This window comes from Dromiciops gliroides, chromosome 2, assembly GCF_019393635.1.
Source record: "Dromiciops gliroides isolate mDroGli1 chromosome 2, mDroGli1.pri, whole genome shotgun sequence".
NCBI classification, from domain to species: Eukaryota; Metazoa; Chordata; class Mammalia; order Microbiotheria; family Microbiotheriidae; genus Dromiciops; species Dromiciops gliroides.
Genome location: NC_057862.1, coordinates 535,141,281 through 535,167,308, shown reverse-complemented (window position 1 = coordinate 535,167,308; position 26,028 = coordinate 535,141,281). Strand labels below are relative to the sequence as shown.

At 39.6% G+C, this 26,028-nt stretch overlaps 1 protein-coding gene across 1 annotated transcript in view; it reads right to left on the bottom strand.

Annotated features, from left to right (window-relative positions):
* The window catches only part of AP3M2 (adaptor related protein complex 3 subunit mu 2), a 37,470-nt gene extending 11,645 nt beyond the window's left edge, over positions 1-25,825 (bottom strand). Inside the window, 5 exon segments of the mRNA XM_043980976.1 lie at positions 58-195; positions 1,315-1,486; positions 25,497-25,666; positions 25,669-25,728; positions 25,731-25,825. Coding sequence (XP_043836911.1) covers positions 58-195; positions 1,315-1,486; positions 25,497-25,666; positions 25,669-25,728; positions 25,731-25,767 — 577 coding nt within the window. The 5' untranslated portion in view covers positions 25,768-25,825.
* Positions 25,826-26,028: the final 203 nt, after the last annotated feature.

Below are 26,028 nucleotides of genomic sequence, written 5' to 3'. Positions count from 1 at the left end.
AGTCATTGCTCTCAATTTTCTTAGAGCTTAGAAATTTTAGACTGCGGCTGCAGATACCTGATTTATCAATGATGGCGTCGATCTCCTCAATCACATCAAAATACGCTTCATTATTAGTATATTTCACCCCCGTCCGTCGCCATGGTACCACTGATAACTGCCCAGTGGGAAGGTGATCACCCACATTTGTGCTTCCTAAAACAGTAATTAATACAATTTTATCCATATTTGATTCCAACTTCCCACTCCCCCTTACCAAACTTCTACACAATTAGTTGAAGTTTCCCAAAATCAAGATACGCTTTTCTCCAAAAGTTTTTCTCCTTCTTATACAGGAATGACTTGATCTATTTTAAAAACTCCTTGTTGCCATCTGGTCTGGCACTCTTAAAATCAACACCACCTCCCTTAGTCACCTTCTCCCTTCCCCTGCTGGAGAAAAAATAAAGCTACCTGAAGAACAGACTCCATTATTATGGTTTTGTAAGTAACCTGAACTTACTTTCTCAAATTCCACAATAGCCTGCAGTTTAAATAATGTAATGGATTCCACCAGGGATATCAGTATATACAGTGGTGTACAAGTTTCATGGGTAAAATCATCTCATTCTTGCTGAGTTCTTAGGTACATCAGGGCTCTGGTATCAGGGAATCCATCAATACAATCTCTCTTAGGCCAATATTAAGGCCAAGGGTTTAATGGCATAAAACATTACTGTAATTTCTTTCCATTAAATGCTAGCTAAAGATGAATTTTCAAGCCATTTTTATGTTCATCATAAAAAAGGTAAAGAGATTTTAAAAATACTAAAATCCTATAAAACTAGCCCTTTTCTAAGCTCTGTTCTCCCACTATTTCTTACACCTTTTCAAACTGAAGGCAGAGCCATGCCTTTAGCAGCATCTTCACAGTCAAGTGTTGGGGAAGTTGTTCTTTGACATTAGTTTCCCAGGACTGAGTTGGATACAGGACATTTATGACTTTATTATGCTTTTATAAATGACCTACACTTCATGAAAAAAACATTGAACAAAGCTGTAAACCTCAAAAGTTGTTTGTTTTTTCTTGGAAAGGGGTAGTATGGGTTCTTTGGACCTGAAGAAAATTTCTGTCCAACAGAGTATTGTTTCAGTCTATGCTCAACATTTAAAGAACGCAGATACAATGCAAACATTAAAATTACAGTAATTAAAAATCAGAAATCACTTTTCCCCTGAGACTAGCACTAAGCCAATACAAAATTTTAGAACAAGCAACATGACGATGACTTCAGCAGTCAAAGACTAGAATTCGTTTTGCCCCCTTCTCCATACCTGTGATAGTGTTAACAACAGTTCGAAGGATAGTAGGGGGTTTTATCAGCTCTTTCAATATGTTTGACTCAGTAGCCAATGGGAACCCATTGTCTAACATCTCTTCCAGTACTTCATAAACCACAACAACATTATCTTTGATAACTAGTTCTGAACAAACTCCAAAATAGTCCTGGAGAAAATAAAGCAAATATGTTAATCACACAGAGAGTAAGAAATATAATAACTTTTCCAATGAATTAAAATCTAGTTTTGTCTATTTTAATTTTTAAACATTTTAAAAATGTTTTTTCTCAATTACATGTAAAAACAATTTTTAACATTTGTTTTTTTATAATTTTTGAGCTTCAAATTCCCTCCCTCCCTTTCCCTCTCCTTAAGAAGACACTTTGATATAGGTTCTACATGTGTAGTCATACTAAACATATCTCTATGTTAACCATGTTGCAAAAGAGAAAGACCAAAAAAAGAAAAACAAGAAAAATAATATTAAACGACATGCTTCAATCTACATTCAGGGGCAGGTAGGTGGCACAGTGGATAGAGCACTGGCCCTGTATTCAGGAGTACCTGAGTTCAAATCTGGCCTCAGACACTTTACACACTTACTAGCTGTGTGACTCTGGGCAAGTCACTTAACCCCAATTGCCTCACTAAAAAAAAAAAAAAAAATTTAAATCTCCATTCAGACTCCACCAGTTCTTCCTCTGGAGGTGGATAGCATTTTTTACCTCCAGAATTGTCTCAGAGTAGATAAATGTTGAACAGATGATCATCATAAAATATTGCTGTTACCATATATGATGATCTCCTGGCTCTGCTCACTTCATTTCGTATCAGTTCATCAAAGTCTTTCCAGGTTTTTCTGAATGCATCCTGCTCCTCATTTCTTATAGCACAGTAGTATTCCATTACAACCATATACCACAACTTGTTCATCCATTCCCCAATTGATGGGCATCCATTCAATTTCCAATTTTTTTTGTCACCACAAAAAGAGCTGCTATAAATATTTTTGTGCATATAGAACCTTTTCCTTTTTCTTTGATCTCTTTGGGACACAAACATAGTAATGGTATTGCTGGGTCGAAGTGTACGCATGCTTTTTTTTCCAAGTATCTGTCTCTTCCTTTAGCTCTCTCAAAAAAATAAGTTGCAGAAAGCAGCATCTCCCCAAGATCCCCACTTTTCCTTCTCCCTACCCACTCCCATATTCTCTATTCCCCAGAACCTGTCTTTCCCCCTTCCCCAAAAAAGCCACAATTAGACCTTCCACTCATGCAAACCAGCAAGAAAAAGGGGGAAATTCATGGGGAGGGTGGAGGAGTGTCTGTGTGACTTCCCCCAACCCTCCTCCCCCCAAAACAAATTACCGTTGAGAAGAAAAAAATGGAGAACAGAAAAAAGGAACTTGAGAGAAATCAAGGGGATGTGGGAAATTGAGATATAGGTGGGCTTGGGCCTCTCCCTCAGCTAAGAAAACCAAGCCCAGCGACCTCTCAGGTCCCAAGCCTGGGTTGCTCTAACAAATGCTAGTCCCCTTGTATTTTGGAATGTGAAGGGGAAGAAGAAGCAGGAAAGGATGGCTGAGGTGTCTCAGGTCCTGGGGGTGTGAGGTAGGGTGAAGGGAGAGGGATTTTTAAGAGAGAGATTCCTGGGTCAGGAATCCAAGTGTCCAGGTCTCCTAGCTTCTCTGTGCTCCTGGGACCCAGGCATGCAGGTCAGAGCTGGGGGGCTGGGGGGCACGAAGAGAAGTACCCCTCCCAATCTGGGTTGGGTCCTAAAGGAAATAAATAAGAAGAAAAGGGCTTGGATAGGTGAATCCAGGTTGAGGAGCCTTGGAGGTAAGATGAGTCCAGGCTGCAGTGGTAGACAGTATCTCTCGGGAATTGTTCCAAATTGCTCTCCAAAATAGGTTGGATCATTTCACAACTCCACCAAGAGTTCATTAGTGTCCCAATTTTTCCACATCCCCTCCAGCATTTGTTGGTTCCCTTTTCTGTCATATTGTTGTTCAGTTGTTTCAGTCCTGTCTGACTCTTCATGACCCCATTTGGGATTTTCTTGGCAAAGATACTGGAGTGGTTTGCCATTTCCTTCTCCAGCTCATTTTACAGATGAGGAAACTGAGGCAGGCAGGGTTAAGTGACTTGCCCAGGGTCACACAGCTAGTAAGTGTCTGAAGCCAAATTTGAACTCGGGAAGAAGAGTCTTCCTAACTTCAGGCCTGGCACTCTATCCTCTATGCCACCTAGCTGCTCCTTTTGTCATATTAATTAGCCAATCTGATAGGTGTGTGGTAATACCTCAGAATTGTTTTAATTTGCATTTCTTTAATCAATAGTGATTTTGAGCATTTTTTTTATATGGCTATAGATAGCTTTGATTTCTTCTTTTGAAAACTGCCTGTTCATATCCTTTGACCATTTATCAATTGGAGTATGACTTATAGACTTATAAATTTGACTCAGTTGTCTATATATTTGAGAAATGAGGCCTTTATCAGAGAAACTTGTATAAAACCTTCCCCCCAGTTTCCTGCTTTCCTCCTAATCTTGGCTGCACTCATTTTGTTTGTACAAAAACTTGTTAATGTAATATAATCAAAATTATCCATTTTACATCTGTAATGCTCTCTATATCTTATTTGGACATAAATTCTTCCTTTATCCATAGATCTGACAAGTAAAGTATTCCATTCTCCCTTAATTTGCTTATATCACTCTTTAGTTCTAAATCATGTACCCATTTTGATCTTATCTTGGTATACAGTGTGAGATGTTGGTCTATACATAGTTTCTGCCAAACTGATTTCCAGTTTTCCCAACAATTTTTGTCAAATCATAAATTCTTTTCCCCAAACCTTAAGATCTTTGTGCTTGTCAAACAGTAGATTACTATGGTCATTTGCTACTGTGCACTGTGTGCCTGATCTGTTCCACTGATCCACCACTCTGTTTCTCAGCCAGTATCAGATTGTTTTGATGGTTACCACTTTTCAGTACAGTTTGAGATCTGTTTCTGCCAGATCACCTTCCTTCACATTTTTCCCCATTGATTTCTTTGATATTCTTGACCTGTTCTTCCAGATGAATTATTTTTTTTTCTATCTCTGTAAAATAATTTTTGGGAGTCTGATTGAAATGGCACTGAATAAGTAGATTAATTTAGGTAGAGCTGCAATTTTAATTATATTGGCTTCGCCTACCCATGAGCAATTGATATTTCTCCAATTGTTTAGATCTGACTGTGTGAATTTTATCACTGTTTTCATAGTTCCTGGGTTTGTCTTGGCAGATACAGTCCTAAGTATTTTATAGTGTCTGCAGTTATTTTAAATGGAAGTTCTCTCTTTCTGCTGGACTTTGTTGGTAATTATATTACTTTTTGAAAACTTTTGCTAAGGTTTTCAGAAACTTGTTTTTAAAGATAGGTTTTTTCATAGTCCTTTTTAATATTTCTTTGTCTAAGTGTCTGTATAACAAAATGGTAACACGAGAATTACAAGTTGTATTTGGCAAAACTTATTATAGAATCTTAGGAGTTGCAAGTGACTTTTGAGAATCGTTTTTACAATAAAAGTGTGGCCAAAGTACTGTCTATTGAAAAGAAAGTATAAAAAAGTCTTCTTTTATTTCTTCAGAATATTTTCTATTGTTTGGAAGCAGGGAGGGAGGATGTGCAAGTTTGTAAATAATATGATTTTACATTTGTAGTGCATTTTATAGTTCATTCTAATAACCTTATGCTATACACAGGTATTATCACTGAACAATTAGTTATTCCAAAATCTGATGGACTATTTTGATAGATAGCAAGTTTCTCATCACTAGAAGTCCTTAAGCAGAGGCTAGATGACTCCTTGTTGGAGTATATAGAATCCCAGAGTTGGAAGGGATTTCATATGTCATCACAGTCCAATAACTGAATAAACAAAATCCAATAACTGAGCGGTAATTTTATACAACACCCCTGAAAATAGACATCCTCTTTTCACTTCAGGAACCCCAATGAAGAGAAATTTGCTACCTGCTGAGGCAGTCCACTCCACATTTAGGTACTTCTAATTGTTATTTTTCCATACATTAAGCCTAAATGTGCCTCTCTGCGGCTTCTACCTGTTGCTCCAAGTTTTATGCTGAGGACCAAGCACAAATTTAATCAGTCTTCCATTTCAGAAACCTCCAGAAATTTGAAGTCAGCTAACCATGTCCCTCCTCACCACGAAGCTTTATTCTCTTCAGGTCAAACGTCCCTAGTTCCTTCAACTGAAGACCTGTAGCATGGTTTCCAGCTTGCTTCCTGTTCTTTTGCTTTCCTTTGGATGCACTACAGTATAGCAACAGCTGACCTTAACTGTGGCATGGGAATGAACACAATATTTCAGATGTAGTCTGACCAGGCAAGTACTAATTACTAATTCTGGACACTGTGCCTCTTTTTTGGTCTGGACCTGTGATTACACTGGTGTGGAAAATTTCCAGAAAGGAAACTCTCTCTACCACTACAGACCAGCAATGGCTCTGCCTCTTAGGGTTTTAAGGTTGTCTGGGGGCACTGACAGGCTGTGCCCTGCCTAGGATCACACAGCTACTATGTGTCAAAGGCTAGACTTCGAGCCACCTCTTCCTAATTCAGAGGCCAGCTCTCTATAAACTACATTAAGCAGCCTGTTGGGCCTCTTTCTGCAGTCGGATATTAGCTGACATTTAAATTGTGTTTTCAGGTTTGCAAAGCACTTTCAATGCATCATCTCCTCTGAGCATCATCACAACTCAGGTTACTAGGTACTACATATGGTGCCAGGTATATTTTACAGATGAGAGAATCTGGACACAGAAAGGTTAAGAGCTTTGCCCAAGGTCACAGAGCTCGTGCCCAAGGGTTGATTCAAATACAAATTTTCCTGACTCTGAGTTTAACACTCTACCCATCATGTCATGGTGCCCCTCGGGCCAAGATCTCATTAGTTTTTGGACTGAAAACATAGACTGGTGTCTCATGTTCAGCATGCAATCCATGAATACTTTCAGATATTTTTCAAACTGTTGTCTAGCCATGCCTCTGCTATGCTATCCCTATGCAGTTAAATTTTTTACCACAAGCACAAGATCTTATACTTGTCTTAAAGTCTATCTTATTAATATATTCAGCACATTATGTGTGTGGGGTTTTTGTTGTGTGTGTATGTGTGTTTGGTTTTTTTTTGGGGGGGGGAGGGGGCCAGGGCAATGAGGATTAAGTGACTTGCCCAACATCACACAGCTAGTAAGTGTCAAGTGTCTGAGGCCAAATTTGAATTCAGATCTTCCTGAATCCAGAGCTGGTGCTTTATCCACTGCACCACCTAGCTGCCCCCTATTCAGCACATTATTATAGCTTATGAGTATCTTTTCAGATCCTCACTCTGAAGTATTAGCTCTCCCTTCAAGCTCTGAGTTCCTGGAGAATTTGCTCATTTCTTGATAGGTCCTCCTCCAGATCACAGCTCTAACCATAGGGGTCCTTTGGGGTTCTGTCCTGGGTCCTCTTCTCCCTTCCTTCTCTACTACTTCACTTCATGATCTCATCAGCTCCCATGGATTTAATGACCATCTTTATACTGATGATTCACAAATATACCTATCTTGCCCCAGTCTCCTTGCTAACTTTCAATCTCTCATCTCCAATTGCATTTCAGACATCTCAAACTAAACATATCTAAAATAGAATTCATTATCTCTCCCCTAAAATTCCCTCCCCTCCCACCTTCCCTATCACTGTTACATGAGTCCTTCAGACTCATAACTTAGGAGTCATCCTCAATTTCTCACTATCTCTCGCCACCCCCCATATCCAATCTGTTGCCAAGGTCTGCCCATTTCACTTTTGCAACATCTCTCCTATATATGCCCCATTCTCTCCTATGACACTGCCACCACTCTGGTGTAGGCCCTCATCGTCTCATTCCTGGACTACTGCAATAGCCTGCTGGTTGGTGGCTCTACCTACTTCAATTATCTTCTCATCCCAATCTATCTTCCATTCGGCCACTAAAGTGATTTTCCTAAAACACAGGTGTGACTATGTTCTCCTCTGCTCAATAAACTTCATTGGCTCCCTATTGTTTTCAAGATCAAATACAGGGGCGGCTAGGTGGTGCAGTGGATAGAGCACCGGCCCTGGAGTCAGGAGTACCTGAGTTCAAATCCGGCCTCAGACACTTAACACTTACTAGCTGTGTGACCCTGGGCAAGTCACTTAACCCCAATTGCCTCACTTTAAAAAAAAAAAATCAAGATCAAATACAAAATGTTCTGTTTGGCACTTAAAGTCCTTTATAACCTAGTCCCCTCCTCCAGACATGCATTCTTGTACTCCCAAGGTGTATTCTTGGGTCCAGTGACACTGGCCTCCTGGCTGTTTTGTGAAAAAGATATTCCATCTCTCAGTTCCAGGCATTTTCTCTGGCCATCCCCCATTCTCTCTCTTCTCTGTTCTGACCACTGACCTCTCTGGCTTTCATTAAGTACCAACTAAAATCTCACCTTCTACATGAAGCCTTTTGCAACCCCTTTTAATTTCAGTGCTTTCCCTCTTTTTTTCCTTATTTATTCTGCATAAAGTTTGCTTTGTATATATTTATTTGCATGTTGTCTCCCCATTAGATTGTAAGTTCCTCGAGGGCAGGGACTATCTTTTGCCTCTTTTTGTATCCCCAGAGCTTAGCACAGTGCCTGACACATAGTAGGTGACAAATGTCCATTGATGGATAACCATTATAGAGGGGACTCATGCAGTTCCTTCCACTCTGGAGATCTCTAATTGTTGGGAAGTTACTCTGAAAAACTCAATTTGCTTCTCTGCAACTTCCATCCAAAGGTCCTAAATTCTATCCTCTGGGATAAGTCAAAGAAGTCTAATTCCTCTTCCATGTCACAGTCCTTCAAACACTTCAGGATAGGCTTGAAGTCACAAAGTCTTCAAAATCTAAAGTTTTCTGTGGGTTATCCATTCCAAGGTGCTTCAACTAACCTGTATCTTACATGACCTCAAGACTCTTCCCCACCCTGGTTGCTCTCTCCAGGATGTTTCCAGCTCATAAATGTACTTCTCAAAATGTGGCAGGCAGAACTGAACACAATATCCCAACTATGGTCTGACAAGGGCAGAGCACAGCTGAATGATCATCTCTCTAGTCCTGTATACACTACTCGATCTCTTATAATGCAGCCTAAGACTGAATTAGCATTTTTAGCTACAATATCACACCACTGAATTAGAGGAGCTTATAATCTACTAAACCTATCTTTTTCTAATAAAGAGCTATCTAGTCTTCCCATCTTGTACTTATGAAAATAAGGAAGTAAAAAATTTAAGTGTAAGACTTCACCTTTATCCTTATTTAATTTAATTGTATTAGATTCAGCTCAGTGTTCTGGCTGGTCAAGATCTTTTGAAAATACTGACTACAATACAATGAAATAGCTATGATACTAAGGTTTGTGTCATTTGCAATTTAGAAAAACATTTTCTATATACTTTCTATTCAAGTAGTTCATAAAAAACCTAGATCGTATTGAGCCAAGTACAGATCCCTGGGGCCCTCCACCAGAGACCTCTTCCAAGGTGACACAATATTGATAATTCATCTTTGAGTTCAACTATTTAAACACTTGAATCCACTTACAATTACTCCGTGTCTCAATCTTGTCCACAAGTACAGTACAAGATTTTATTTTCTGAGGTTTTTCCTTTTTGTTCTGATTCTTCTTACACAGCATGACTAATGCAAAAATATGTTTAATGTGATTGTACATATATAACCTATATCAGATTGTTTGCTGTCTTGGGGAAGGGGGAAGAAGGGGAGGAAGGGAGAAAAAATTGAAACTAGAAATCTTATAAAAAGAAATGTTGAAAACTATCTCTACATATAACTGGAAAATAATAAAATACCATTATGAAAAAAATAAAGTATATTAAAGGAAAAAAACCAAGTACAGTACAAGAGACTTCATCAAATACTACTGCTAAAATCTGAGGTATGGTGGTTAATGCCTGTAATCCCTACTACTGGAGGCTAAAGCTGGTATGGAAAGCTAGGTGGTGCAGTGGATAGAATATTGGGCATGGAGTCAGGAAGACCTAAGTTCGAATCTTGCCTCAGACACTTACTGGTTTTGTGACCCTGGGCAAGTCACCTAGCCCTGTTTACCTCAATTCCTCATCTATAAAATCAGCTGGTGAAGGAAATGGCAAACCACTTCAGTATCTTTGCCAAGAAAACTCTAAATGGGATCACAAAGAACTGGACATGACTGAAAAGGACTGAATAACAACAAAAGGCTGGTACACTGCTTGAGTTTGGAAGCTCAGAGCTACAGTACGGTTACTATTAATTAAGTGTCTGCAATAAATCTAACACCAACATAGGAAGCCCATTGTGCAGGGCCACCATGCTGTCCAAATGAGGGTCAAACCACACCAAAAAAAAAAAAAATGAAGAAGGTTAAAGCTTCGGTGCTAATTAGTTTTGGGATCAGGCTTCTGAGTGGCTGCTGGACTTAAGAGTTTGAGCAATATAGGGAGACTCAGTCTCAAAAATATCCTCTGATCTACCATTCAAGCAATACTGTACCAAAAAAAAAAAAAAAAAGAATTTAATTTGGTTTGACATGACCTATTCTTTTTGTTTGTTTTTTTGTGGGTCAATGAGGGTTAAGTGACTTGCCCAGGGTCACACAGTTAGTATCAAGTGTCTGGGGCTGGATTTGAACTCAGACCCTCCTGAATCCAAGGCCAGTGCTTTATCCACTGTGCCACCTAGCTTCCCCCTACATGACCTATTCTTTTTTGTTTGTTTTGTTTTTTTTTTGTTTTGGTAGGGCAATGGGGGTTAAATGACTTGCCCAGGGTCACACAGCTAGTAAGTGTCAAGTGTCTGAGGCCGGATTTGAACTCAGGTCCTCCTGAATCCAAGGCCAGTGCTTTATCCACTGCGCCACCTAGCTGCCCCCTACATGACCTATTCTTTTTTGTTTGTTTGGGGTTTTGTTTTGTTTTGTTTTGGTAGGGCAATGGGGGTTAAGTGACTTGCCCAGGGTCACACAGCTAGTAAGTGTCAAGTGTCTGAGGTCGGATTTGAACTCAGGTCCTCCTGAATCCAAGGCCAGTGCTTTATCCACTGCGCCACCTAGCTGCCCCCATGACCTATTCTTAATGAAGCCACATTGGCTCTTATGATGACTGTTTCCCTTTTGAGATGATCAATAACTACCTCTTTGATAATATGTTCTAGAAGTTTTCCAGGAATTGAAATTAAATTCATTGGCCTACAATTTACAGGCTTTCTATTTTGAGGGAATAGGGGAAGGAGAACTAGTCATCTAGTCTAGACAACAAGATTGTTAGGGGTAAGAATCAGGATATTTGTCCTCCAGTTCTGCAACACCTCTTCCATTCTCCAGTCTATCCTGGATCAATGATAGTAACTCAGTAAATACATCTGACAGCTGTTTTATGACTTGAGAATAAATTCCCTTTGTGTCTTCATCTAGTCTTTATGACAAAATATTAAAGGGCAGCTAAGTATTCTCTTATCTCGTTTCCTTTCTCCCCTTTAAATTTATCCCTCCTCCAAACTTTCCTGTTTCTGATGAACAGCTTCACCCTCCTGCCAGTCGCCCACTCTGAAATCACTCTTGACTTCCTCCTCTTAGTTGCCCACATACACAATCTGTTGACAGATCAGTTCTACATCCTCAACCTCTCCCGTCCATCCCCTATTCTCTTCTCTCAAATCCATTTTCCACAAAGTTGCCAAATTGATATTTTGTAGGCAAAGGTTTGACTATTGTCACTAGGAAAAACATGACTTTCCTTTGGGGGAACTTTAAGCCTTTACATTCTGGCTCCAGCCTGCCTTTCCAATCTTATTACAAGGAAATCTTCTTTATGCACTGCAATCCAATTGGATTATTTGATGTTGTCTGTATCCAACCCACCACCTTCTGACTATGCCTTTACAAAGGCTGTCCCCCATGCCTGAAATGCACTTCTTCATTATTTCCACCTCTTAGAATCTCTAGCTTCTTTCAAGGCTCAGTTTATATGTCACCTCCCACAGGAAGCCTCTCTTGGTAATGTGTTTGCTAATGATCTCTCCCCTCAAATTATCACATACATATATCATATAGTTATCATATACATATATTATCACATACATGTATCTTCTCAATAGAATGCAAGGTCCTTAAGGATGGATACTGCTTTTCATTTTGTTTTTTTAATCACCAATGCTTTGCAGCACTGTAATCTACAAATATTTATTAATTTAATATTTATTGAAGTGGATCACCTTACTAATATTGGGTACTTAGGTATCAATGCCCTATTAACCATTTTTGCACTGTCTTTGACAGTACAAAGAGCATTTTTCTTGCAGAGAAAAAAACCACAGTAAGAGTTCAGCTGCTTTGCCAACTGTCCCCATGCACTCAGAACAGTGATTCCATTCCCTTGGGGATTTCAACCACCTCTTTGTTGTTCTCCGTTTTCCTTGCCAGCCTTTGCTCATTCTGATATTTACCCACTGATTACTCCAAGCTTTTGTATTTATCATCTATTACCCATTTTTACTTCCATCTTCTGTACTTCTTTCTCAAAATCCAAGTTGGTCACTAAGTTCCCTATGCACCAACATCCATCTCTTTGGACAACTTTCTCTCTTTCTCTTTACCAAAACTGCTTCTGAGTCATCAGAATATCATTCTTGAAAGTTTCCCATCTTTCCTGGGCTAACTTCCTCTTTACAATTTCAGTCCATAGGAATCCTACCTGTTCTTATTCTGAGACCTTTGAAATCTGCTTTTCTCAAACTCAATGCATATCAAGGTATGTTTAGCTTTTGCCTTTTCTATCACAAACTCAAGGGTGGAATGGTCACTGCCCTGTAAGGTTTCTATTGGTTCCACCACCACCACCATCATATGGGAAAAGAGTGTATCCCTGTCATTCTGTCTCCTATTGGACTAGTACCAAGAATACTTTTAGTAAATCTACAGAAGATGAACTTACATCCTAATACTTTTATTGAACTACAGAAAAAAAGCAATTCTTTTGTCCACAAGTTCAATAATCTGCAAAACATAAAATATAAAAAAATCAGGATAGCAACTTGTCTCAAGACCATTTTTATCTGCAATCTATTAAGATGAGAATGAGTTTTTTTGTTATTTTGTTACTATTGTTAAATAATAACCTCTCGATGCCCAAACCATCATTGATATCATGGAAGGAATGGAGTGGAAATGGCAAAATGAAGGAATATCAGCTAGAATGATGTGTAATAGACTTTCATGTGCCCTGAGACTGGTACAGTAGCTATGAAGACCTTGGAGGAAGTCTGAAATATATGCAATGTGTGGTGCTGATCTAAACCTAATTTTTGCCAGATTACTGTCTAGTTTTCCCGGCAATTTTTAACAAGTGTTGAATCCTTCCTCCAGAAATTGGGGTCTTTGGATTTATCAAACATGCTGCTGTGTTTGCTTCTACATGCTGTGCACCTAATTAATTCCATTGATCTCTTTCTCATTCAGTACCAAAGCAGTCTAATGATGACTGTTTTGAAATACAGTTTGAGATAGACCTTTTTCCTTCTTTTTTCCCCTCGTTTTTTCCTTGAGAGTACTGCCCTTTTGTTCCTCCCTATTTTTATGATTTCTTTCTAGCTCTGTAAAATATTTTTGGGCAGTTTGACTTGGTCCTACAATGAATAAGCAAATTAATTTAGGTGGTATTGACATTTTTATTATATTGGCTCAATCTACCCATATGCAATTAATGTTTCTCCAATTATGTAGGCCTGTTTCTGCAAAGAGTGCTCAATAGTTAAATTCATATAGTCCCTGGCTGAATCTTGAAAGATACATTCCCAAGTATTTTATAGCTTCTGAAATTATTTTGAAAGGAATTCTCTTTAGCACTCTTATTGCTGGATAGTGTTGGTTATATATAAGAATGCTGATAATTTATGTGGATTTATCTTATTTCCTGTAACTTTGCTGAAGTTATTACAATTATTTGTTAGTTGATTCTGTAGGGTTCCCCATGTACACCTACAAACAATCGATAATTTTGTTTTCCCTTTGCCTATGCTAATTTCCTCAATTTCTCCCCTTGTTTCATTACTATAGTTAGCATTTCTAGTGCTGTTAAAAAGTAGTGGTAATAACGGACATCCTTGCTTTACCCATGATCTTACTGAAAGGGTCTACATAATGTTTGCTTTCGCATTTAAATGGCATTTGCTATAGTGAGGACAGGTCCATTGATTCCAATGATTTCTAGAGTTTTTAATAAAAATTTTTATTGTATTTTGTCAAAAGCCTTTTCAGCATCTATTGACACCATGTTGTTTTTAAAGATTTATATTATTTGCAGTCTTCCTTCTGTTGAACCAACTGTGGGAATCCAACTGTGGGAATTTATTTTGATTGGGGGGCCCTGCCTTTGGGCTGAGATTAAAAAGCCTCAGGCCCTCAGGGGTTTTTTCTGTGTAAGAGGGGCTGGTGCCCCTCCCCCTCCACTTTAGCTGAGCCAAAAAGCCCCGTGGGCTTTAAGGGATGCCAGGTCAGATGGCTGGGGGAAACAAAGCCCCAGCTCCCTACGCCCTGAGGGGAGCTGCCCTGGAGATCCCAGGCTTATTCTGCCAGGCCCTAGCGTAGCCCGTGCAGAGGTCCCTAGTGCAGCTAACAGATTAGCTTGGCTTGTGCGGGGGTGCAGGGAGCCCAAGGTTTGAGGGGAGAGAAGGAACATATATACAGGGGAGAACACAGTGAAGGAGGAGGCCAGAAGATTAAGATAACAGGGGGAGACGGTACAAGAGGGTTGGAGAAAGTGAGATTGGAGAAGATAGTAAAGGAGGACGGACAGAAAAAAAGGACGGACAGAAGGGGGGCTGCTACAAGGATGCTAAGGAGACTGAGGCTGTGTAAAGAGAGGGGCTTGGGGGAGGTTAGGTGTCGCAGTGGATAAAGCACTGGTCCTGGATTCAGGACTCCCTGAGTTCAAATCCGGCCTCAGACACTTGACACTTACTAGCTGTGTGACCCTGGGCAAGTCACTTAACCCCCATTGCCCTACCAAAAAAAAACCCAACAAACAAAACAAAGAGAGGGGCTGACAGAGATGGAGAAAAAGCTAAGAGCAAGGAGGCTGGAGGACACAAGAGGACTAAGAGAACGCAAGGAGGTTTGTGAGAGAGAGACGCAGGGGTTCAGCGGGCAGTACAGAGAGGAAAGTTAGACAGTAGCAGAGGGTCGACAAAGTGAAAGGGGCTTGGAGTTAGAAGAAAGGAACTGAGCAGTGAAAGCGAAGCAGGGGAGCTGGAGTGAAGGAGAAAAGGAGTGAAAGTTGAAGAAAGCTGGAGCATACCCTAAGGCAAGAGGCAGAAATGGGGCCCTTATTATATTAAAAGCAGACAGGTTGTATAATTTGCACTTCTTAACCCTTATCTTTTACATTGATTTTTATAAATAAATTCTGCTTTGATTATTTAATTAAGAGGTTTCTTGATTATTTGCTTATCAATTTGGGAGCAGTGTGGAGAAATTTTTAAAAGGCCCTATCAGAGTGGCTTAGGAAATTAATAGTAATCAGATAGCCAGCAAGTCAAAAGTCCCCAGATTAGTCCTCCAGTTAGATTAGGCCCCCCAGACAAATTAGGCCTAAGCTAGTTAAAAATATTTTTATACAACCCTATGTTTCTTGTATACACCCTTGTACAAACCTAGTCATAGCATATATAAAATGTGATTGTAGCTTATGTGATATTTTATCTAAAATTTTTTCAACAAGTGAAGTGAGCAGACCTAAAACAATGTACATAGTAACAACAATATTTTAAGGATGATCATCTGTGAAAGATTTAGCTATTCTGATTAATACAATGATACATGACAATGACCTATGACATGAGGACTCATGATGTAAAATGCCATCCACCTCACGTAAGAGAACTAATGAACTCAGTGCAAATTGAAGTACATTTTTTCACTTTATCTTTCTTTTTTTTGTCATTGTTATCGTTTCGCAACATGATTAATGAGGAAATGTTTTGCATGACTTCACATGTATAATGGGTACCATATTTTGTGTCTTCTCAATGGATAGGGGAAGGGGTAAAGGATAGAATTTGGAACTTTTAGAACATTTTACATCAATGTTCATTAGGAATATTAAGATTTATAATTTTCTTTTGTCTCTCCCTGGTTTAAGTATTAAGATCATATTTATATCATAGAAAGAGATTAGAAGGGTATAGTATTTTTTTTTTTTAGTGAGGCAATTGGGGTTAAGTGACTTGCCCAAGGTCACACAGCTAGTAAGTGTTAAGTGTCTGAGGCCGGATTTGAACTCAGGTACTCCTGACTCCAGGGCTGGTACTCTATCCACTGTGCTACCTAACTGCCCCAGGGTATAGTATTTTAATTCATTGTTCTCTGGATGTTTAATAGAATTGACTTGTGAACCCATCTTGGGAATGTTTTTAAAAATTTGGGAGTTTATAGCTTACTCAATTTCTTTTCCTGCTATTGAGTTTATTTAAAAAGTCTATTTCGGGCAGCTAGATGGCGCAGTGGATAGAGCACCGGCCCTGGATTCAGGAGTACTTGAGTTCAAATCCAGCCTCAGACACTTAACACTTACTAGCTGTGTGACCCTGGGCAAGTCACTTAACCCAAATTGCCCCGCAAAAAAAAAAAAAAAGTCTATTTCTTCTTTTGTTAATCTAGCTATTTTATATTTTTTAAGTATTCATCCATTTCCTTTAAGTTACCAGATCTATTGACATATAATTGAGTAAAAGAGTTTCTAATGATTTCATTATTTCCTCTTCTGTTTTTATACATTCTTCTTTTTCATGTTTGATATGAACAATTTCGATCTCCTCTTTCTTTTTAAAAATCAGGTTTGCTACCTATTCACCTTCTGAAAAAGAAGTGATCTACTCAGGATGCCAAAAAAGGCATGCATTTTCAGACATGGCCAATATGGAAATTTGTTTTACTTCACAGAGAGTTTTTGCAATGGTTTTGCTTTTCTTTTTTTTTTTTTTTTTCCAATAGGGGTGGGGGCAGGACAGAGTATTTAGGAAAGGAAAGGAGGATGGGGATAGGCTGCCCTAAAAAAAGAAAAGAAAAAGAAGTGTGCTCCCTCACATGGAAGTGGGCTTTCTGTTAAGACTGGTGAACTAACTCCTCTTAGGCTAGGTCTGTTCTTTCCTAAGTGATCAGGAAACCACATCAAGGATCAACAGTCTCCTATATCAATAAGTGGCAATTTCCTTGTATGTTTATTTTTTTGTTTGGGTTTTTTTTTTTTTTTTGGAGTTTGCATGTTTAAGGAAAAACTAGCCTATATGAAACAAAGTGTTGCTCCTAACACTGTCTCACACTGCTTTCTGACAATATCTTCAGCTCCAAGTTATCCAATGATGTATTGTAGATCAATGCTTAACAACTCTGAGAAATAACTTTATTTATTCTGTTGTGCTCAGTTGTTTCAATCATGTCCTACTCTTTGGGGATTTTCTTGGCAAAGATACTGGAGTAGTTTGCCATTTCCTTTTCCAGCTCATTTTACAGATGGCAAACTGAGGCCAACAGGGGGAAGTGACTTGCCCAGTGTGACCACTGCTACCAAGTGTCTGAGACTGTATTTGAACTTGGGAAGAGAAACCTTCCTGAGTTCAGGCCTGGAATTCTATCTACTGTGCCATCTAGTTACTCCAAATTTATTTAGAACCTACCTTGTTGTTTAGTTGTGTCCTCCTCTAAGTGATCCCATGGACAAAGTCCATGGGGTTTTCTTGGCAAAGATACTGGAATGGTTGGCCATTTCCTTTTCCAGTGTGTCCCCATTTTTCAGATGAGGAACTGTGGCAAAAAGGGGTTAAGTGACTTCCCCAGGATCACACAGCTAGTAAGTATTTGAGGCTGGCTTTTAACTTAAATCTTCTTCACTGTAGGTCTGGTGCTCTATCTACTTGGGACACTTAAGTGCCTTTTTTATTCTAAGATTAACTAAAATAAGAGCCCAACTGAAGGAGTTACTTAAACCTAAAGAGGAAAAAGCTGCTTCTATCACCACAGGTTTATACAATTACCAAAGGCAATCATTTTATCCATCTGCATAACAGTTCAAAGAACATTAAACATAAAAGGAGAGTAGACTATCAACTTGCCTATGCAAACATCATTGAATATAAAATGAGAAGAGCAATAATAATACTGAAATGTATATAGTTCTTCAGGGTTTGCAAAACACTTTACATCTGAGGCTCAAAATAACCCTATGATCTCTACTTCGTCTGGCTTATTACCCTTACTATGTGTATACCATGAGATCTTTAGTTTCTTCAATATACAAGTTAAATTAGGGATCCTAACATTAAAAAAAAACATATTTGATCACATAGGTATCTCTGAGATTTGATGGGACTGGATCTATGATTGGAATATAGCTCTGGAAAAGTTTATCTTATTCAAAAATAATGAGATAGGTAAAAATGGAGTTTTGTCTGAATGGCAGGAAGAACAATTCACATTAAGAAGATACATTCATGTGTGGAAATCTGAGAACCAGGGAGTTAAACATGGCAAAGAGCGTTTTGCTGAAGAACAATGAAAGAAGGACTTCTAGTGCCAAGATGGTGAATAAGGAAGGAACTCTCTGGAGCCTTCCCAAATTCTTCTCCAAACAACTTAGAAAAACACCTCAGAGAAGCCACATCTCTCCAGAGAAAACTACAGACCACCTGTCTCTTACCTCTCTAAACCATGTTCCTTAGAGCTGCCAGAGTGATATTCCTAAAACACAGGTCAGAACATGTCACACCCCTGCTCAATATAGTCCACTGGCGCTAGTATCAAATAAAATGTACTCTGACATTTAAAGCCTTTACAGGGGGCTCTAACCTAGCTTTCTAGCCTCGTTATATATTACTCACTTTCAGGTAATCCTTGGTCCAGCCAAATTGGCTTTCTTCCTGTTCCTCACACATCACATTCCATTTCCCATTTTCACACCTTTGTATAGGCTGTCTCCCAGCCCTGGAATGTATTCCTCACCTCTGACTCTTAGAATTCCTAGCTTCCTTCAAAGTTTTGTTCAAACATTACCTCTAACACGAGGCCTTTTCTGATTCCCCTGACCCAGCTACTAGTGTACCTCCCTTTCAAAATTACCTTGTATTTAGTTTGTATGTAATTTTCATATACTTCTATCTGTACGTGTTTTCTCCCTTTCTAGAACATAAGCTTCTTAAGGGAAGGGACTATTTATTTTTACCTTTATCTACCCAGTTCTTACTTAGTATAGTGCATGGCCCATTGTAGGAGCTAAGTCAACACCTGTTGTTCAAATGATTGCTCGATTAACTAAGTTAAGGAAACTATTATAAAGTCTATTATACCATGGATTCTTGCTCCTGTCTGGATATGATGACAGCTAAAGAAGCTCAATTCTATAATTGAAATTCCAATTCTGTGATTCTGAATCTCTATGTTCCAGTCAATTCTACTACCATAGGTAAGATCTGTCTTACCTAAACATTTCTTTCCTACTAAAATGCGGAGTTAAGGACAAAAGAAGCTTTACCTATAGTTATCAAGTTTTGATGCCAAATATATATATATATATATATATATTTTTTAAATCACAAGATTTTATTGGCCATACTTGATGTCATCCCAGACTTTGGAAAAGAGGCTTCTGGAGTGAGCACCCTTTTGTACCAATGTATCAGCCTATTCCTAAAAGCAAAGTGTAGGTATCACTTTTAAAGTAAGACATAAAATTTAGGACTCCTCTGATTATCCTCAACACTAAGTTCGAAAGTCAAACCTGAAACCCAACTAAATTTTTGTCTTCCTAAACTCCTCTGTGGTTTAACTAGATTAAATATCTTTTCCTACTTCCTGTATTATAATCAGTCATGTATTGTTGCTATGCAGATGTTAACTAGATGTCACATGTTCTACCACAGAAACCGTCACATCTTAGGATAAGATAAAGTATCATACGTGGGCATCTAAGCAAAGACTGTATGGTTAAAGTGATTAAAGACTAGCCATCACAGATCAAGTATCAGCATACACAAATCTTCCCCTCCTACCTCTCCTAGCACTCTCCTCCCTAGGTACTTCCCTAGCCCCTACTCCTTCCAAATCCAAATTCTCCCCTGCTATCCTACTCAGTGTATCCTCTAGAATCCCCACTGCTGTTAACAAATTCTCCCTTGGTCTTGTACCTCTTTGCTGAAGCCTTGAGGGGCCAGGGCAGTAAAGGGCCTGCTCCAAAACATCCTCAAAGCTGTCACATATCCTAAGCCTAAGCATATCAAAGGTACTTAAGAAGGCTTTAGTTTCCAGGGACTCAGGGATTGGGAGCTTAATGGCTGATGCAAATGCAGAGTATCTTCTGAGAATGCTTCATCCCTACCATCTTGGGAGATGGCCCTGAACCCTGAGTTCAGTCCAGTTGTCAGTTATTCTTTCTCCACCCTCAGGGTCTCCAAATTATAAACATCGTGGGCCTCTGGGAGCCAGAAGTTGTAATAGAACCCTTAATGACTCCATACTCAGGTATCACATGTCACTTATGCACTAGAGCTCTGATCAGCTGGTAAGGGTTTTCCTTGTGCTATGGTGGGCAAATTGTCAGGTCTTACACTCTTTATCCTAGTTCAAGTAAGAGATTCAGGTAGAGTCAATGACCTCTGAGGTGAAAATCCTCCCTCTTTTGTCTCCCTGTATGCTCACCCTGCACCACCTCCGACTTGTCCTTCCAAAGTCCTCTTCTTCGCCTCCCCACTTCCACAGCACCTCCATAATAACTCCTCAGGATCCTGGATTTATTGACTTCACATTATTTCCATCTTGTGGGAGTAAAAACCTGGCTTTCCTCAGAAGACAGTCATGCTCCTTCTCTCATGATTGCAAAGAATTGGGCCAGGAGGAAGTGCACACAAACTGCTCATTAGCCACCATCACTCAGCAAACTCTTCTCCACTGAGGTTCACTCCATCCACTTTACTTCACCTTAGGAAGCATGGGGGATAGATGCTGTACTTCAGGTCAGGAAGACATGAATTCAAATCCTGCCTCAGAACATTTACTAGCTTGTGACCCTAGAACATCATTCACTCCCTCAGTTTGCTTCCTCATCTGTAAAATGGGGATAATAATAAAACCTACCTCATAGCATTATGAGGATCAAATGAGATAATATAAAGTAATCTGCAAACTTTAAAAGTGCTATATAAATTTTAGCTGTCATAATTATTGCCCATCTTTATTACTAGGTCTAAATCCTTCTTACAATTATCAGCTGACCACCATTCTCTCCCCGCCCCCCCCCACTTTCGTAAGGGGTTCTGTATATGGTTCACATCTTCCTCTCTCCCATAACCCTGCCTCTTGATAAAACAGTGGAATCCACCCCCTTCCCTCCTCCATTCCTTAAAACTTTTATCCTCTCTTTTGCTCCAATCTCATGAAAAGGCATCCTTTTTTCTTGCTGAGGCTAACACCTTTACTTGTGCTTTGGTCCAACCACCTCACCCCCCATCTGCTCTGGGAGCTTATCCCTTAAATCATTTCCTCTTTCACCTTCAACCTCTCCCTACCTACTGGCTCCTCTGCTGAGACCAACAAAGACACTCAGGTCTGCCTCATCTTTTTTTTTTTAGTGAGGCAGTTGGGGTTAAGTGACTTGCCCAAGGTCACACAGCTAGTAAGTGTTAAGTGTCTGAAGCCAAATTTGAACTCAGGTCCTCCTGACTCCAGGGCCGGTGCTCTATCCACTGCGCCACCTAGCTGCCCCCTCTGCCTCATCTTTAAAGAAGCTTTCACTTGACCATGCAATTTCCTCACAGCCAACTCCTTCAGTGACTCCATACAAATTCTGAGATAAAACACAAACTCATTAGCCTGGCATTTAAAGCCCTTCCTGATAATATGGCTCCAAACTACATCTCCAATCTTATTTCCTATCATTCCCTTTTATACACTCTCTATTTCAAATAAACTTTTACTTGCTATTTCCCATAAATGACATTCTCACATATTTATCTGTTCCTTGACATGCATCAACTCCATGTCTGTCATATAGTCCTTCCTCACTTTTCCCTCTTAGAAGCCCTAGCTTTCTTCAAGGGACAGCTCATGTGTTATCATCTATTGTTGGTTATCTCTCCTGTATGTACTTATCTGTTTACATAATATATCCTCTTAGTGCAATGTAAGTTCCTTCAGCATAAAACCTTTTTCACTTTTGTCTCTGCATCCTCAATGCCCAGCACAATGCCTTGCACATACTAGTACTTAATGTTTTTGTTGAAATGACTTGCTCTAGCTTCATCTCTGTTACTTGCTGAGATCATTTGCTTCTATAATTTTCGTTTGCTTTCATTTCATCTGTAATTATCATTTTTTTTTTTGAGGGGCAATGGGGGTTAAGTGACTTGCCCAGGGTCACACAGCTAGTAAGTGTCAAGTGTCTGAGGTCGGATTTGAACTCAGGTCCTCCTGAATCCAGGGCCAGTGCTTTATCCACTGCTACACCTAGCTGCCCCCTGTAATTATCATTTGCTTCTATAATTTTCACTCTATAAAGCAGCTAGTCCATTAAAGTCTACTTTCAATGCTTCATCATGGCATAGATGTTAAACTTTCAAGGCTATGCCAGCATAGTAGATGTTCTGGAAGGTCTCGGCAATGGATTGTGCACCTGTATGAGGAACTCCCTAGACAGATGAGGAAAGACTCATCATCAAAAGGTTGGCCATTGGGGATTTTCTGGCCAGCCAACTCATAAAGATCATAGAGAAAGGCTTGGAAGGATTGTTCTAGCTTCCCTATTACTGTAGAAGGCAACAACATCCCCCTGTTCTCTCAGGCTCACAGCCTAGGAGTCATGCCCCATATTCAAACTCTTGTCAAGGTCTGTCCATTTCACTTTTCCAAGCATCTCCTGAATATGCCTCCTTCTCTCCTCTGGGACTGCTACCACTCTAGTTCAGGCCCTGCCTCCCACCTCATACCTACACTATTGCCATAGCCTGCTGGTGGGTCTGCCAACCTCAAGTCTCTCCCCACTCCAATCCATTCGGCAACTAAAGTGATTTTTTCTAAAACATAGGTTTGACCATATCACTCCCCACTCCTCCTTAATAAATTCCATTAGCTCCCTATTATCTCCAGGATCTAATACAAAATGCTCTGCTTGACATTCAAAGATCTTCATAACCTAGCCCCCTCTTGCCTTCCCAGGCTTCTTACACTTTACCCCCCAACACGTACTCTTAAATCCAGGGACACTGGCCTCTGCAAAGTTCCACCAACAAGACATTCCATCTTTCAGCTCAGTGCAATTTCCTCTGGCTATCCCCCTTGCCTGGGACCGCTCTCCCTACTCTGTTCTGTGTGAAATTTAAAATTGGATATTAGATCATAAATCTCCTCTACTTAACTTTTCCCTTAATTTATCTCCCAGACTAGTAAATGGAAGAAGCTTTCTGGTTTTCTAGATAGAGCCTTTATTGTATATAAGGTGTTTGTTGATTAGAAGGATAGGAAAGTAGAAATACAGTACAAATCGTCTTAAATCTAGGCTTAGTCTATATTTCTTATAAAAACTCACCAAACCAAAAAGGCCACCTTTGGAGTGAGGGAGACCGTCTGTGCCGCGCCGCCAGGAGTCCCGCCAAGCAGGCAAAAAGGCCTACTCTCGTTCTCTCCACCCCGGAAGTCAAAAAACCCGGCAGGCAGTCTGACCATGCGCAGCAGGCGGACTGTACCTGGCAGGCAGTCTGACATGCGCAGCAGGCGGACTGTTCATCTCCTCCCCAAAAGGGTGGTCCTTGAAAAACTGGCGTCTTTCAGTTATCCTAACCGACTGTTAAAAACTTTCATATTTTACCACATCTGACTACTGATCTCCTTGGCTCCCTTTAAGCCCATAACTCAATCTCTCTTTCTAGAGAAAGCCTTTCCCAACCCCTCTTAATTCTAGTGCTTTTCCTCTGTTAACTATTTCCTATTTCTCCTGTATGTAGCTGTTTTGTATATTCGTCTGTATGTTGCCTCTCCATCAGATTGTAAGCTCCTTGAGGGTAGGGACTATCTTTTGCCGCTTTTTTGTATCCCCAGAACTTAGTACAGTGCCTGACACATAGTAGGTGCATAATAAATGTTTATTAACTGATTGATTGATAGTGATCTGCATCAATGGCGCAAATACCCACACTGATGAAATGATAGATCCCTGAAGTATGGAAGAATTAGTGCTCCAGATCAAACCTGTTATCTCAGAATTGCTCATTTTTTTATACTACAAAACTTTAGGAGTGTGTATGTATGTATATGTTATACATATATATGCACAAATTAGGATGATAAAATATCCTTTTGCTTTCCTTGGGATAAAGAAGCTTTAAACATGTGATAGAGCTGTGAGTACAAATGGTCTTTGATGATGCTTTTCATTTGTATTATCTAAATGTTTCAGTGTTCTCTGCCAATCCTCCAACTTCTGTATTCATACAGCTAATTCCAGAACTCACATGATGCAGAAATTAAATCAAAGAGTCCTTACTTTTCATCACTATGCAAATGCTGATCATGGGAACTAAGCAGAAAGTTTGATTTGGAAGAAATTATAGCTAAGTAGAAGATTTTACAGTCTGAAGTCAGACCTTGACTAAATTGCCCAAAATAAGTGAGAAACTTGTGTTCTACATTGTATTAATGTTCTTGCACAGCTTAACTTTCTCCTTGAAGACTTGAAGCCTGCCCACCTTTGAAGACAAACTCCAAAAGAGGACAGCACCTTGTAAAACTTAAAAGCTATACAAACTAATTTTGAGAGTGAAGTCCTAGGTTTCTATCTGCAATAAAGGCTTTACAAGCATTATGAGCCCTTTGTTGCTGTTTAGTTGTGTCCAACTCTTCATGGTCTATTTGGGGGAAAAAGATGCTAGAACGGTTTGCCAGCTCCAGCTTTACAGATAAGGAAACTGAGGCAAACAGGGTTAAGTGACTTTCCCAGGGTCATGCAGCTAGTAAGTGTCTGAGGCCAGATTTGAACTCATATAGATGAGTCTTCCTGACTCCAGGCTCAGCACTCTATTCACTGTGCCCCTAGCTGCCCCATTACAAGCTTAATCACAAGCTATTATAGACAAACATCCCAAACTAAAGGCTATTATGTACAAACCATTCACCCCTGCAACTGGTCTAGCTGCTACAATAATAATTAATTTATGGCACTAACTTACTAAAGCAATACCTTTCCTTTCTTTAAATGATAAATTACAAAGGTATAAAAGTGCATGTAGTAGTCACATGTACTCCTTTATGCTGTCTTCCTTAACTTTTCAGTGAACATACTTTTCTTGGAGATTTTTTTGTGGAGTTGTTGTCTGCTGTGTGAAACAAAATTTGTCAATAAAAATCATGATCTTAGCCCGTTCCTTTTTCTCTTTAAAAATCCTCCCCGTCATGTTATTTTCATGTAACTCAAAGCAATTTATTACTGTGGTTAGTATCCACTAAGTAGCATGCCCCTAAATAAATATTTCTAGTCATCTAACTTATGAAGGAAAATGTAATTCAAACATCTCTAGAATTGAAAAGGTTGTGAAGCAGCAACTCTAGTATCATCCAAGTATGCCTGGTCAAGGACAGGTAGTACTACATGGTGTTTGAGGTATTGTTCAACTTTGAGAGACTGTGATAGTCCTTCCCATCCAGAAGGTACTCAGTTTATCACTTTAGAAGGGGTTCGTTAACAGTGACCAAAGTATAATTTTCATCAGCTATGAAGCTGCTTCTCTGTTGAACTGAAAAATAGCAAGACTCTCTTGGGAAGACACCTCCCTCACTGATATTGCTAAACATGAGTGCAACCGAACTGGTCAACTGTAAAATTTTAAAAGATAATACAAGTAGGGGCAGCTAGGTGGCGCAGAGGATAGAGCACCAGCCCTGGAGTCGGGAGTACCTGAGTTCAAATCCAGCCTCAGACACTTAACACTTACTAGCTGTGTGACCTTGGGCAAGTCACTTAACCCCAATCGCCTCACTTAAAAAAAAAAAAGATAATACAAGTAAGTCTTCCCCCAATTCACCCACCTGAAATGTGTCTACCACACGATGAAGGAACTCAATGACAAAAAGGGGTGGCACCTCTGTCTGGATCACAGCCACAAAAAAGATCTTGTGGCGATAAACACTTAGGAGATAGTGATGAGGAGTAGGAATCACAGGAGGCACATTTTCTGCCTCAGTAGCTCTCTCCTGGCCTCAAAAAAGTAATCACAAACAGAACGACTAACCACACTTTTCCAGTGCTTCTCTAGAAAATATCCCCAGAAGAGTTGATCAAGAACAGGCTGTGAATCATGGTGAGAGAAGAAAGCCTTTTTCAGTATAAACGACGCAGAGACTTGATAGAAATTCAATCCTGGAAAACAAAATGAAGTAAGAAGGTGAGGCTCCACCTGTCTGTAATGCCCACCCTCTCCTTTTTTCACTATCTAAATTATACCTATCCATCTAAAATCAACTAACATTCCAACCCCTCAATAATGCTAAACAGTTACAGCTTAAATACTTCCCTCTTTCTTAACTTTTATGTTAATACTATTTTTGTGGTTCTGCTAGC